The sequence below is a fragment of the Eubalaena glacialis genome, chromosome 8, assembly GCF_028564815.1.
Source record: "Eubalaena glacialis isolate mEubGla1 chromosome 8, mEubGla1.1.hap2.+ XY, whole genome shotgun sequence".
NCBI classification, from domain to species: domain Eukaryota; kingdom Metazoa; phylum Chordata; class Mammalia; order Artiodactyla; family Balaenidae; genus Eubalaena; species Eubalaena glacialis.
In genome coordinates this window covers 17,107,806-17,121,741 of record NC_083723.1, presented here as the reverse complement: position 1 = coordinate 17,121,741, position 13,936 = coordinate 17,107,806, and the positions used below count along the sequence as shown (strand labels likewise).

Here is a 13,936-nt window from a genome sequence, read left to right as displayed (position 1 = left end):
ATAAGGGTGACAATTATTTAAAAAAACAAAAAGGAAAATAACAGGGGTTGATGAAGATGTGGAGAAATTCAAATTCTAGTGCACTGTTGGTGGGAATGTTAAAAGGGCAGCTACGGTGGAATACTGTTTGGCAGATCCTCAAACTGTTAAACACAGAATTACCATATGACCCAGAAATCCCACACCTAGATATATACCCAAAAGAACTGTAAACAAGGACTCAAACAGATACTCGAACACCAATGTTCATAGCAGCATTATTTATAACAGCCTTTTCAAAAAGTGGAAACTAGCCAAGTGTCTATCAAGAGATGAATAAACAAAAAGCGATATACAATGCAATATTATTCAGCCAGAAAAAATGGAATGAAGTTCTGATACACGCTACAACACAGATGAACCTTGAAAACATTATGCTAAGTGAAATAAGCCAGACACAAAAGGACAAATACTGTATTATTCCACTTACATGAAGTACCTAAAACAGGCAAATTCATAGAGACAAAAAGTAGAACAGAGGTTACCAAGGATTGGGGAAACAGGAAAATGGGGAGTTACTACTTGATGAACACAGCGTTTCTCTTTGGGATATGATGAAAAGGTTCTGGAAATAGTGTTGAAGGTGACACAACACTGTGAATGTACTTAATAACACTGAATTTTACACTTAAAAATGGTTTATGAATACAGGACAAAAAGAAAAAAAGCAGGAAAGAAAGACAGGAACAAAAGAAAAAAGATCATAAAAATAGAATATAGCAAAATGGCAAACTCAATCCAACCATATCAATAACTAGTAAAAATATATATGAACACTCCAAACAAAAGGAAACTGAAATTATAAGAACAGATAATAAAGCAAGACTCAAGAACACTCTATCTACAAAGAAACAGACTTTAAATGCAAATTCAAGATAGCTACAGTAATCAAAATATAAAGATATGTGAAATAAGGACAGACACATAGATAAATGGAACAGAATAGAGTTCAAAAATACACCTACAGATATAGAGTCAATTGATTTTCTAATAAAGTCCCAAGGTAATTCAGTGGAGAGAGGAAGGTCTTTTCAACAAATGGAACTGGATCAATTAGATATCTTCATGGGAAAAAATAAGCTTCAACCTTTCCCTTGCGTTATATCAAAAATTACCCTGACATGAATCATAGACCTTAACACAAAAATTAAAACTTTAAAACTTCCAGAAAAAAATGTAGAAGAAATTTTTTGCAACTGTAGGATAGGAAAAGATTGTCTTAGATAGGGCTCCAAAAGTGCAAACTATAAAACAAAACTCACACACCCCCCCCACCAAAAAAAAGAAAAAGATACACTGGGCTCCATCAAAATTAAAGTGTTTTGCTCAAATCACACCACTAGGAATATTAAAAGACAATGCACATATATTCACAAAAAACATTCACACTCACACACACACACCTGACAAACTTGTATCCAGAATATAAAAAGACCTCTCACAACTCAATAAGAAGACAAACCCAGTTTAAAATAAGGGCAAAAGTCTAGTTACCCTATATTTCACAAGACTGTCTTTTATTGAACCCTCTTAGCCATTTTTTATTTTTGTGTAAATCAAATGCACTTCAATCCAAGGCTCAGATCTTATCCCACACATTTGGGTTAGGCACACAAATTTAACCTTTTGTCATCATTAGACATTGTAAGAGACAAGAGTTAATAAAATGAGATGGGATAGCTTAGTCCCGAAGCACTTAGGGGTGAAAATGGACTCCAGTTTGAATTGAGTAATTTAGTAATATTTGTTCCACAGTTTTAAAGTAAATTCATACTGTCTTTAAAAAAAAAAAAAAAAAGACAAAAGATCTGGACAGACACTACACAAAGATAAATGAAGTGGGAAATAAATATTCAAAATCAGGTTCAACATGATTTGTAATCATGTATATGCAAATTAAAATCATAAAGAGATACCTCTACACATCTATGAGACTGGCTAAAATTAAAATGATTTACAATGACAAGCACTGAAGGATGTAAAGCAAATGTGACTCTTATGCATTGCTGGTGGGAATGTTACAACCATTTTAGAAAAGTGTAGCACAGAGGAAAGACCAGTGAAGATACAGGGAGAAAGTGGCAATCCGCAAGTCAAGGAGAGAGGACTCAGAAAATAAAAAACCTATGGACACCTTGATCTTGAACTTCCAGCTGCCAGAACTGTGAAAAAATATATTTCTGTTGTTTAAGACACCCGGTCTGTGATAATTTTGTTATGGCAGCCCCAGCAAACTAATACTGTTGCTATATAAGACTACTGTAAAAATAAAATTACCTATTAGTTTAAAAAGAAAGAAAACAGTGTAGCAAATCTTAAAAAGTTAATCATAACACTTACCAGATGACCCAGCAATTCCACGCCTAGGTATTTACCCAAGGGCACTGAAAATAAATGTTCATGGCCATTTTATTCACAATAGTCAAAAGTTAGAAACAACCCAATATGTATCAAAAGCTGAATGGATAAATATATTGTGGAATACATCCACTGGAATACTACTCATCAAATGAATGTATACTGTATGATTCCACATATATGAAATCCAAGAAAGAGCAAAATGAAACCTCTAGTAACCAAAAGTTCGTGCTGGAGGTGGGAGGACTGACTCAGAGAGGCACAAGACAACTTTTGGGGGGTCACCACTGACCTCTGAATATATTCCTAGTTGTGACAATACAACTGTAACATCAGCATTATCTTCCAATTAGATATGGTAGAAAAACACATTTCTGATTTATTGAAACAGATTTCAAGTCCCTAACACAGAAATTAAAACAAATGACTAAAACTGCCTCTTATTTTACTGAACATGTCTCTCAAAAGATCATGCCTGCCTACCTGCCCTGTTGTTTACATGGTATTAAAATGTAAAGTTCTATATCTATAATCATAAATTTACATTGAACCCTTTTAACTTAGCCTATAGCCAATTTCAATCTACTAAACCAAAGACTGATAAAAACTGCTTAACATAGTTAGAATTTTTATACATAATCAAGTAAATGGCAATAAAAAGAAAAACAGCCCACCTAATGCTCCCCCAAAATATTAGACTTAGAGACTCAAAGCTGTAATTCACTAGAAGTAGGCTGACACCATTTTTTAGGAACAATCAATAAAATAACCAGTAAAAAGTCAATAAAATAAGAAGCCTGTATTTGGAGCATTGTTTATATTCATTTAAGATACACTGCAATTTTTAAAACTTACATGTACTGGAATGGAAAAGAGAAGTACTGGCTTAAGCATCCAACTAGAAAATAAAGCCCTTAGAACCGAGAAATTGAAAATTTGATACATTACTAGTTTGAAGAACCTTACACTAAATTAATTTTTCTCAAACAATGATGAATGGTCCAGCAGGGGGTGACAAATAGTAAGGTAAACTACAGACCTTCAATAAATATTACCTGACCATATGGAATAAAATATATACCCAAAAATACTACTGTAACTTTGAAATGTATGAAAAATAATATACTAAAGTTTACAAAAAGTAAGCTGCTTGTTTTTGTCTGGATATTAATCCTCGTTTTCTGACACTATGTGATGAAAGATAAAACCAAAAAAATACGATCATAAATGCTGTATGGGTATTATGTGTTAAATATAAATTTGGATAACATTAAGTTCAATTAGTTTAAAAAAAAAAAGAGGGTTTGTGGGTGTGTAATTTTAATATGCTTATGTCTACACAACTGGCAATCCCATACCTAAGCATAAACCCATTATTCTGGATTTGAGCACAGCATCACCCTGACCTGGTGGTAGCTGAATCCGGTCACATATATAAGTAATTTAGAGACTATCTAAATCAAACATAGGTACTGAAGATGTTTATCATCATATATGATTACACTGTACGTTTAAAAAGGCATACTGAATTTGCTACGCTGAAGTTGTCACGAAAACCTATGTATGTTTTAAATGCATTTAAGACGTCATCTCAACCTAGAGATGATCATACTAAGTGAAGTAAGTCAGAAAGAGAAAGATACCATATGATATCATTTATATGTGGAATCTAAAATATGACACAAATGAACTTAGTTATGAAACAGAAAATGACTCACAGACATAGAAAGCAAACTTATGGTTACCAAAGGGGCAAGGGAGTGGGGAAGGAATAAATTGGGAGTTTGGGATTAGCAGATACAAACTACTATATATAAAATAGATAAACAACAAAAGTCCTACTGTGCATAGCACAGGGAACTATATTCAATATCCTGCAATAAACCATAATGGAAAAGAATATTAAAGAGAATATATATATACACATATATATGTATAACTGAATCACTTTGCTGTATACCAGAAACTAACACAACATTGTAAATCAACTGTACTTCAATTAAAAAAGAAGTCATCTCAGACCTAATTTAATACTGGAAACGGTTACATGGCATATTTACAAATTTTCCTATCAATAAACAATTTTTAAAAGCTTGAAATAATAAAATTTTCTAAAATGTTCACCAACTACATCATCTTACAGACATCTCAAAAAAAATTCATTAGTTCCTTAATTATCGATCACCTATTACGTGGCAAAGATTATGTAAATCATACTTTTTCCCACCTATGCATAAATCAAAAATGTTTGCATATAAGTATTGTTTTATCAGATTGAGAAAATATCAGTTACAATAAGAACATTAGTGGATAAAACAAACTTAGACTATCCCTTCCTTCTATAAAAAATACTTCATAAAATGCTTCTATGATAAATTTGAAAAATATTTTCTCATGATACATGGTGTTAATGTATCACCATATATCATCAGAAAACATTGTTGCAGCTTAGCAACAAAATTATAAATCTCAGAGGACAGACAATACACAGTAAAAATTAATGGAGGATATACTTTCCTTTTTTTTTTTGTCGCACCACACAACATAAAATACATTCACTATATATAAACCATGGTATATGTGGTCACTTAAATGTGACTTAAGTGTATCATCTTAACTAATGCTCAAAAAATGTTACTAATTTGTAGTAAGGCCCATCTAAATTTTCATCTAGTGCCAAGACTTTTCTTGAAGAAAAACCATAAATCAATGTGATATAATTTAATCCTGAAATCTGTACTATGTAGTTTCATTTTTTAATCATACATAATAATATGCATGAAAAATTACACATAAGTCTACACTAAAAAAATTCTGCTTATTCTGTCAATAAGACACCAGTATGATTTTAATTTTTACTTCCCTAATGCCTAATGATGCTGAGTATCATATATGCATATTTGCCATTCACGTATATTCTTTGGTGAAGTGTCTGTTCAAATCTTTTGCCTATTTTTTAATTGGGTTGTTTGTGTTCTTACCAATGTTGAAAGTTTTTTATATATTCTGGAAGCAAGTCCTTTATCAAATATATACTTTGCAAACATTTTCTGTCTATGGCTTGCTTGTCTTTTCATTCTTCTAGCAGCATCGCTCACAGAAGTTTTAAATTTTGATAATGTCTAATTTACCAATTTGTGTGTGGCAGGGAGAATTGTGCTTTGGGTTATATATCTAAGAAATCATTTTCTAATTCAGAGACATAAAAATGTTCTCCTACGTTTCCCTTTAGAAGTTCTATAGTTTTAGGTTTTATATTTAGGACTATGATCCATTTTCAGTTTTCTTTTTTTCTTATATGAAGTAAGGTATAAATACAAGTTCACTGTTATACATATGGATATCCAATTTTCCCAGTGCCATCTGTTGAAAAGACTATCTTTTCTCCACTAAATGTGTCAAAAATCCGTTGTTCTTACATGTGCGCGTCTATTTCTGGGCTCTCTATTCCATTCCATTGACCTATTTGTCTATCTTTTTGTCTTGATTAGTATAAGTCATTGTAACAGGTCTTCAAATCAGGTATGGTTAATGCTCCAACTGTGCCTGTTTTTTGATTTTTTTAAAAAGTTTTGGTTATTCTAGATCCTTTGCATTTCCATATGAATTTTAAAATCAGTTTATCAATTTTTAATAAAAGCCTGCTGGGATGCAGGTTGTAACTGTGCTGAATCTATACAAATCAATTTAGGGAAAATGGGCATATTAATAAACACTATAAAGTCTTCCAATTCACAGACAATGTTTATTTACTTATTTAGGTCTTCTTTAATTGTCCTCAACAATGTTTTCTAGTTGTCAGTTTACGACTGTGTATCTTCTGTCAAATTCAACCCTAAGTAGTTCATATTTTCAATGCTATTATAAGTGGTATTTTTGAATTTCAACTTCCAATTGCTTGTTAATATTATACAGAAATAAAGGGAATTCCCTGGCAGTCCAGTGGTTAGGACTCCACACTTCCACTGCACGGGGCATGAGTTCGATCCCTGGTTGGGGAACTAAGATTCCCGCAAGCCACGCGGCACAGCCAAAAACAAAAAAAAGAAAAAAAAAGAAATAAAACTAATTTTTGTATATTGATCATATATCCTGAAATCTTGCTAAACTCCTGTATTAGTTCTATAAACTTTTTTTTGTGAACTCAAAACAAGATACTACTACACACTTATTAGAATGGCTAAAATTAAGATGACTGACTATAACGAGTGTTGACAAGGATGCAGAAAAAGTGCAGTTTTCATACACTTCAGGTAGAACACCTGGGCAATTTCTTTCAAAGTTAAACATACATCTACTATATGATCTGGCCATTCCATACCTACATATTTATCAAAGAGAAATGAAAGCATATGTCCATAAAAATACCTGTATATGAATGTTCATAACAGCTTGATTTGTAATAGCCAAAAACTAGGAACAACTCAAATATCAATCAACAGGTGAATGAATAAACCAACTGTGGGATACCCATATAATGGAAAACTACTCAGCAATGAAACGGAATGAGCTATTGATACACACAACATAGATGAATCTCAAAATAATTAAGCTGACTGAAAGAAGCCAAACAAAAACACAAACTGTATGATTCCATTTACATAAAATGCCAACCAATCTATAATGATAGAAAGCAGATCCATAAATGCCTGAGGAGGGATTACCAAGGGGCATAAGGAAACTTTTGGGGGGTGATAGTTATGTTCACTATCTTAATATTGGTGATGGTTTCATGTCAAAACTTGCCAAACTGTACATTTTCAATATGTTGCAGTTTACTGTATATCGCTTAGACCTCAATTTTTAAAAAAAGAAAAGGTACCAGCATAATCGTCACTAGGCACCAGAATATACTTTTTAAATTGATATATAACTTTAAAGTGATATATAATTCACAAAGCATAAAGTTCAACCTTTTAAAGCATACAATTCAGAGGCGCTTTTGTATATTGACAAGGTTGTGCAACAATCACCACTATTTAATTGCAGAACATTTTCACTACTCTAAAGAGTGGTATCCATTAGCAGCCACTGACATTCCCCCCCAAGTCCCTCAGAATATAATTAACTTTCAGATGACAATGTATTTCATCTGGTCACATTTCAAGCCTCAAGACCTTTCAAGTTTGAGAGATTGGTTTTCAGTTAATCTCAGGGGCCTGCTACTCTTCATCATTTTATTCTTTCTAGTGAGAGCCAGAACCATACAAATATAGACATTGATAATTTCAGAGATGCTCCAATCATAGAAATAGCATTTAGTATACATGTTTAACTGTAATAGTGATTACCAAATTATTACTTTTATTAAAACATTAATTCCAAATGTACAAACTTTATCTCCCTCTTGGCTTCTCGTTACTATCAATGCCAGGACTGGCCAGGACTGGCCAAGACTGAACCACAGTGGTGAATGATGAAGACATGATGCCTTTGAAATTTTTGAATAGCACATAATCTGCAAAGCTTTAAAAATTTAAATTAACACAATCCATTTTGAGATAACTCCACAATTTACTATACTTTCTCAACAACTTGTCATCGTTTAACATTTATAAAACTTTGGGTAAAGCCAAAGCCTCATTGGAAGGATAATGAGTTTATACTCTGCATCGTACCAACATAGAACATTATGATTAATAATTGTGCCTTTTTAAGAAATGAAACTGAGTTATTTGTAGTGAGGTGGATGGACCTAGAGTCTGTCATACAGAGTGAAGTAAGTCAGAAAAAGAAAAACAAACACCGTATACTAACACATATATATGGAATCTAAAAAAGAATGGTTCTGATGAACCTAGGGGCAGGACGGGAATAAAGACGCAGATGTAGATAATGGACTTGAGGACACGGGGAGGGGGAAGGGTAAGCTGGGACGAAGTAAGAGAGTAGCATTGACATATACACACTACCAAATGTAAAATAGATAGCTAGTGGGAAGCATCTGCATGGCACAGGGAGATCAGCTCGGTGCTTTGCGACCACCTAGAGGGGTGGGATAGGGAGGGTGGGAGGGAGGCTCAAGAGGGGCGGATATGGGGATATACGTATACATATAGCTGATTCACTTCGTTATACAGCAGAAACTAACACAACACTGAAAAGCAATTATACTCCAATAAAGATGTTAAAATAAATAATAAAATAACTGTGCCTTTTTTTAAAAAAAGAAGACATCACCATTTGTATTACAGCATCTGTTATTTCTAGGAGAGATGATAATCATAATCAAAATCTAGCAATTTTTTATTATGGAAGAGTATCAGTGATGACAAGTATACATAATAAACCTTGGAATAATTTGTGTTTGTTTTTTAATGATTCTATTATTCGAGAGTTTATTTTTTGGAGCACAGAAATTAAATATGATAAAGCAAAAAATAACAGCTGATACTAAGATTTTTACACTTCTATATTTAGCACATATTGTGAAAAAACAGTGAAGCATTACTCACTGCTTTAAAATTAACTTTTTATATAATATATTCCGAGCACACTAAATCACAAGTTCAATATATTCCCATGATGTGCCTAAGCAATGTATTTGAGCATTATAAATTGAAATGTTGTTGAAGCATGCTTTGTGAAGGATATTACATTTCCTTAGTCAAAACAGGGAATAAGCATTGCAGTATGACTATGTAATTGAAATATCAAAGATAGGAAAATTCAAAAAGAACATGTAATGCACATCTTTGATATTCTTTTGGCATAACTACTTTCAAAGCACGTTACTAAGCGTTAGGAGACTCTTGATATTTGAGATGGATATAATCAAAGACCTTCTGAACCTAAAAAGGTACAAATTCCACTAAACACATCCACTTCAGAAAAATTACTGGGTACCCAATGAAAAGAAGAAAACCGCAAAGCCTCATTAAAATGCAGGTGTTAGGTAGTTCTTTAAGCATTTGGTAGGTATTCAAAATTTTGCCTGAAAAATTATGAACTGCTTCATCATAGACCTTGCAACTTGTCAGTAGTCAAAGCTGTGACTGCTACACCCTTGAATGTCAAGAGGCTGCTCTAAATGTTTAAGAAAAGAATGACGAATGAAGAAATGAATTCAACAGATCTTCTAGGCACCATGCCAACATGAGACTTGTCACCTAAAAAACAGCATTTCTCCTGGACATTTCTCCTAGGGAAATGAAAACTTAAGTTCACATAAGACCTGTATACAAATGTTAAAGTAGCTCAATTTATAATCACCAAAAACTTGAAACAACCAAATTTCCTTCAACCAGTGAATCAATAAACAACAGGACTTACCAAGTTCATTGAGACTCTGAGCAGCTTTTGTTATCTCTCTACTTCCCCCCTGCAGTTGTCCCTGGAGTCTCTTACTGAGATACAAGATGCGAATGATTCTCCGAAGCAAATCACAGGCGACCTGTGCAATGTTAAATAAGTAAAGTCAATCCACGAAGTTTTATTACTATGTGAATCTGTCTCTTCTTTCCAGATGCTAAAAATTCACTCATGTATTTTTTGTTTTCCACCAATCAGAAATCTAAATAATCACAAGTCTTAAAAAGCAGCATTTTACAATAAGCTCCAATTTATCCCAAAGAGAATTTGGGATTGAGGTGCTATGAAACCTAAGCACTTTTCTCCTCAGTCATAGACCAGTTTTCTTCTCTAGGCCAGTGGCTCTCAGTCTTGACTTCATATTAAATTCAAGTGTGTAGGGGGACTTCCCTGGTGATTCAGTGGTAAGGAATCCGTCTTTCAATGCAGGGGACGCCAGTTGGATCCCTGCTTGGGGAACTAAGATCCCACATGCCACGGGGAAACTAAGCCCGCGTGCCACAACTAGAGAGAGAAAACCCGCACACCACAACTACAGAGAGAAGCCCAAGCACCACAACTAGAGAGAAGCCTGCGTGATGAAACGAAAGATCCCGCATGCCGCAACTAAGACCCGACGTGGCCAAAAAAATAAAGAAAAAAAAAAATTCAAGTGTGTAGGTTCAAGAAGTTCCAATGCCCAAGCAAGACAGAGCCCTGACCAATTAAAGCAGAATCAGTACTTCTTTTAATATCCTCATGCAGTCCCTGTGTGTAGCCAAGGTTGACAACCACTGTGCTAGGGCTGCTTAGCTTCCTACTACTGTTTCCTATTGTTTCCAGTCCTAGTTTCTCTTTCCTAAGTCCCTAGGGGAACAGACTTAAAATGCCCAATTTCACTAGATCTTAAAGAATAAGCATGCCCTTACTGATATTTCCTAATTTTTTTATCATTAATAACAAATTGTAAAAGATAAAGTTATTAAAACAAACCAAAAAAACCCTATCATTTATATGTCACCTCTATTCCCTTTTTTGTTACCAGATCCAATAGTGGGTCTTAACCTATCCAAAAGACTAAGACATGAAATAAAGACTTGTGTATTTCAAGATACTTTATTACAGAGGCAATCCAGGGCAATTGCCTGGGGAGAATGAAGAGGGAGACTGATGGAGTAACACATATATAGTGATCTTCAGCTTCAGTGGTGATAATAAAGAAAAGAGAGACAGTCTATGCTGCTGCATCACCACCATCTTTGAACGGCCCTGAAGCTGGTTGAGAAGCAAGAACATCTCCCATGTAAGGAGGAAAATCCTAACTGGTAGCAATAAGAATTAAAAGCCCTAGGAAGACAGGGTCCCTGAGGCTTCAAATATAAACATTTTTTCTGAATGAAGTACACATACACCTCAGAGCCACACACAGCCACACTCATGCACACACAACATACACAAACATACAATCAAATACACACTTACAAACATATGTATATCAAAGGCAGCCAAGTATTAAACATGCTTACTTTTTACTGACTGCTTTTCTGAGTAACTGTAGTCTGAAGTACTTAAAATAATAAAAATGTCAAATAAGAATTTCTCCCTGTAAACTGGAAGATTTAGGCATCTTAATCTTTAATTAAATTTTATTTATTTTCTGAATAGGTAATAGAAGCATATGATTCAAAATTCAAAAGATTAGAAGATAAAAAGTCATCCTCATATTTTTATGTCTCAACTGTGCACTCACCAAAAACAACCACTGTTATCAGTTTCTTGCTTGTCAGAATTATATTTTTAGATGTACCATTTGGAATGTAGAATCCCAAGCAATCATTCCTCTTGGATTCTAAATACATCATGAGGAGAAATAACAGATCTAATCACCAAGAACTGTCCTTCCAGAATTCCCAGTACCTACCCAATAAAGGATATGCCCTCAAACATGAAAGCTTTGAGCTTATTTCTAATGCTTTTCTGTTTAACCATACTTAATCTGTCACCAAGTCTTACTGATTATTCTTCTGTTGCATAACACAATGGCTATTTTACCTCTATTCCTACAAGCATCACCCTAATTCAAATCTTTATCACCTTCACCTTAACACTGTTGTCTCTTGGCTAGCTCTCCAGTCTCTTACTGAAATCCATCTTGCCAGATTTACCTTCTTAGAAACAGTTTTCAGCACTCCAGCCCCCTTTTTAATAAACCTCAGTGGCTCTCTACTAACAGATCATGTTACATCATCTTAGAAGAGCATTTAATAAAATCCTCAGTCGGGCTTCCCTGGTGGCGCAGTGGATAAGAATCTGCCTGCCAATGCAGGAGACACAGGTTCAACCCCTGGTCCGGGAAGATCCCACATGCTGTGGAGCAACTAAGCCTATGCGCCACAACTATTGAGCCTGCATGCCATAACTACTGAAGCCCGCGTGCTTAGAGCCCACGCACTGCAATGATGAGACGCCCCCACTTGCCACAACTAAGACCCAACGCAGCCAAAGCTAAATAAAAAAATGTATATATAAAAAAAAAATCCTCAGTCAACACATCTTAGATAATCTGTAAGGCAGCAACTCTCACCATTTCCTAATATAGTTGCTTCCACTCCAATCAATTTCCTTTTCCTCCTTATTTTTCATTTCAGACTTTTATTATCAAATATATTATTAAGCACTAAAAAGAAATGATCTATCAAGCCATGAAAAGACACAGAGGAATCTTAAATGCATTTTACTAAGGGAAAGAGGCAATCTGAAAAGGCTACATACTATATGATTCCAACTATATGACATTCTGGAAAAGACACAACTATGGAGACAGTAAACAGATCAGCAGTTGCCAGGAGTTGGGGGGATGAAGAGTCAGAGTAGAGAGGATTTTTAGGGCACTGAAAATACTCCATATGATACTATAATGATGGATATATATCATTATACATTTTTCAAAACCCACAGAATGTACACCAAGAGTGAACTACGGACTTTGATAATGATGTGTCAATGTAAGTTCATCCATTGTAACAAAAGTGCCACTCTGGTGGCAGATGTTGATTAAGGGGGAGGCTATGCATGTGTGGGGCAAGGAATATATGGGAAATCTATATCTTCGTCTCAATTCTGCAGTGAATCTAAACTGCTCTAAAAAATTAAGTCTTTAAAAATATAGATTTAGATATTACAAATACAGAAAACTACATACAGAAATTATAGCTAGGGCTTCCCTGCTGGCACAGTGGTTAAGAATCCGCCTGCCAATGCAAAGGACACGGGTTCGAGCCCTGGTCCGGGAAGATCCCACATGCCTCGGAGCAACTAAGCCCGTGTGCCACAACTACTGAGCCTGCACTCTAGAGCCCGTGCTCCACAACAAGAGAAGCCACCGCAATGAGAAGCCCACGCATCACAATGAAGAGCAGCCCCTGCTCACCGCAACTAGAGAAAGCCCACATGCAGCAACGAAAATGCAACGCAGTCAAAAATAAATAAGTAAATTTATTTAAAAAAAAAAAGAAATTATAGCTAAATGAACTTGGAACTACCATGCAGATCAGGAAACAAAACCATGTCTGCCACTACAGAAGCCCTCCATGTACCCACTACCAATCACGACACCCTCCAGCCATCCTCCCTACTCCCCCAGCCTAACCAAGAGAGACACCATTCTGGCTTTTGTGGTAATCACTTCCTTACTTTCATTTATGGCTTTATCACTTAAGTATATATACCTAAATGCTGTAGTTTAATTTTGCCCTTTTTATTTTTATTTTTTTTAACTTTATTTTTTGCCTGCCTTGGGTCTTCGTTGCTGCATGCAGGCTTTCTCTAGCTGTGGCGAGCAGGGGTTACTCTTTGTTGCAGTGCGCAGGCTTCTCATTGTGGTGGCTTGTCTTGCTGCAGAGCATGGGCTCTAGGTGCGCAGGCTTCAGTAGTTGCAGCACATGGGCTTCAGTAGTGGCAGCATGTGGGCTCAGTAGTTGTGGCACACGGGCTCAGTAGTTGTGGCTCGTGGGCTCCAGAGCGCAGGCTCAGTAGTTGTGGTACACAGGCTTGGTTGCTCCGTGGCATGTGGGATCTTCCCAGACCAGGGATTGAACCTGTGTCCCCTGCATTGGCAGGCAGATTCTTAACCACTGCACCACCAGGGAAGTCCTAACTTTGCCCTTTTTAAATCTAAATGGGTTCCTTTAGCATCTCTTTTTTGTCCTTTGCAATCTGTTGAATATATGGGATCATCTGTCCTATACAG

The 13,936-nt window shown here is 35.3% G+C and overlaps 1 protein-coding gene across 1 annotated transcript in view; it reads right to left on the bottom strand.

The window, feature by feature from the left end:
• COG5 (component of oligomeric golgi complex 5) overlaps positions 1-13,936 on the bottom strand; it is a 290,399-nt gene that overhangs the window by 243,061 nt on the left and 33,402 nt on the right. Inside the window, exon 6 of the mRNA XM_061198423.1 lies at positions 9,670-9,790. Coding sequence (XP_061054406.1) covers positions 9,670-9,790 — 121 coding nt within the window. The remainder of the gene's footprint in view (positions 1-9,669; positions 9,791-13,936) is intronic.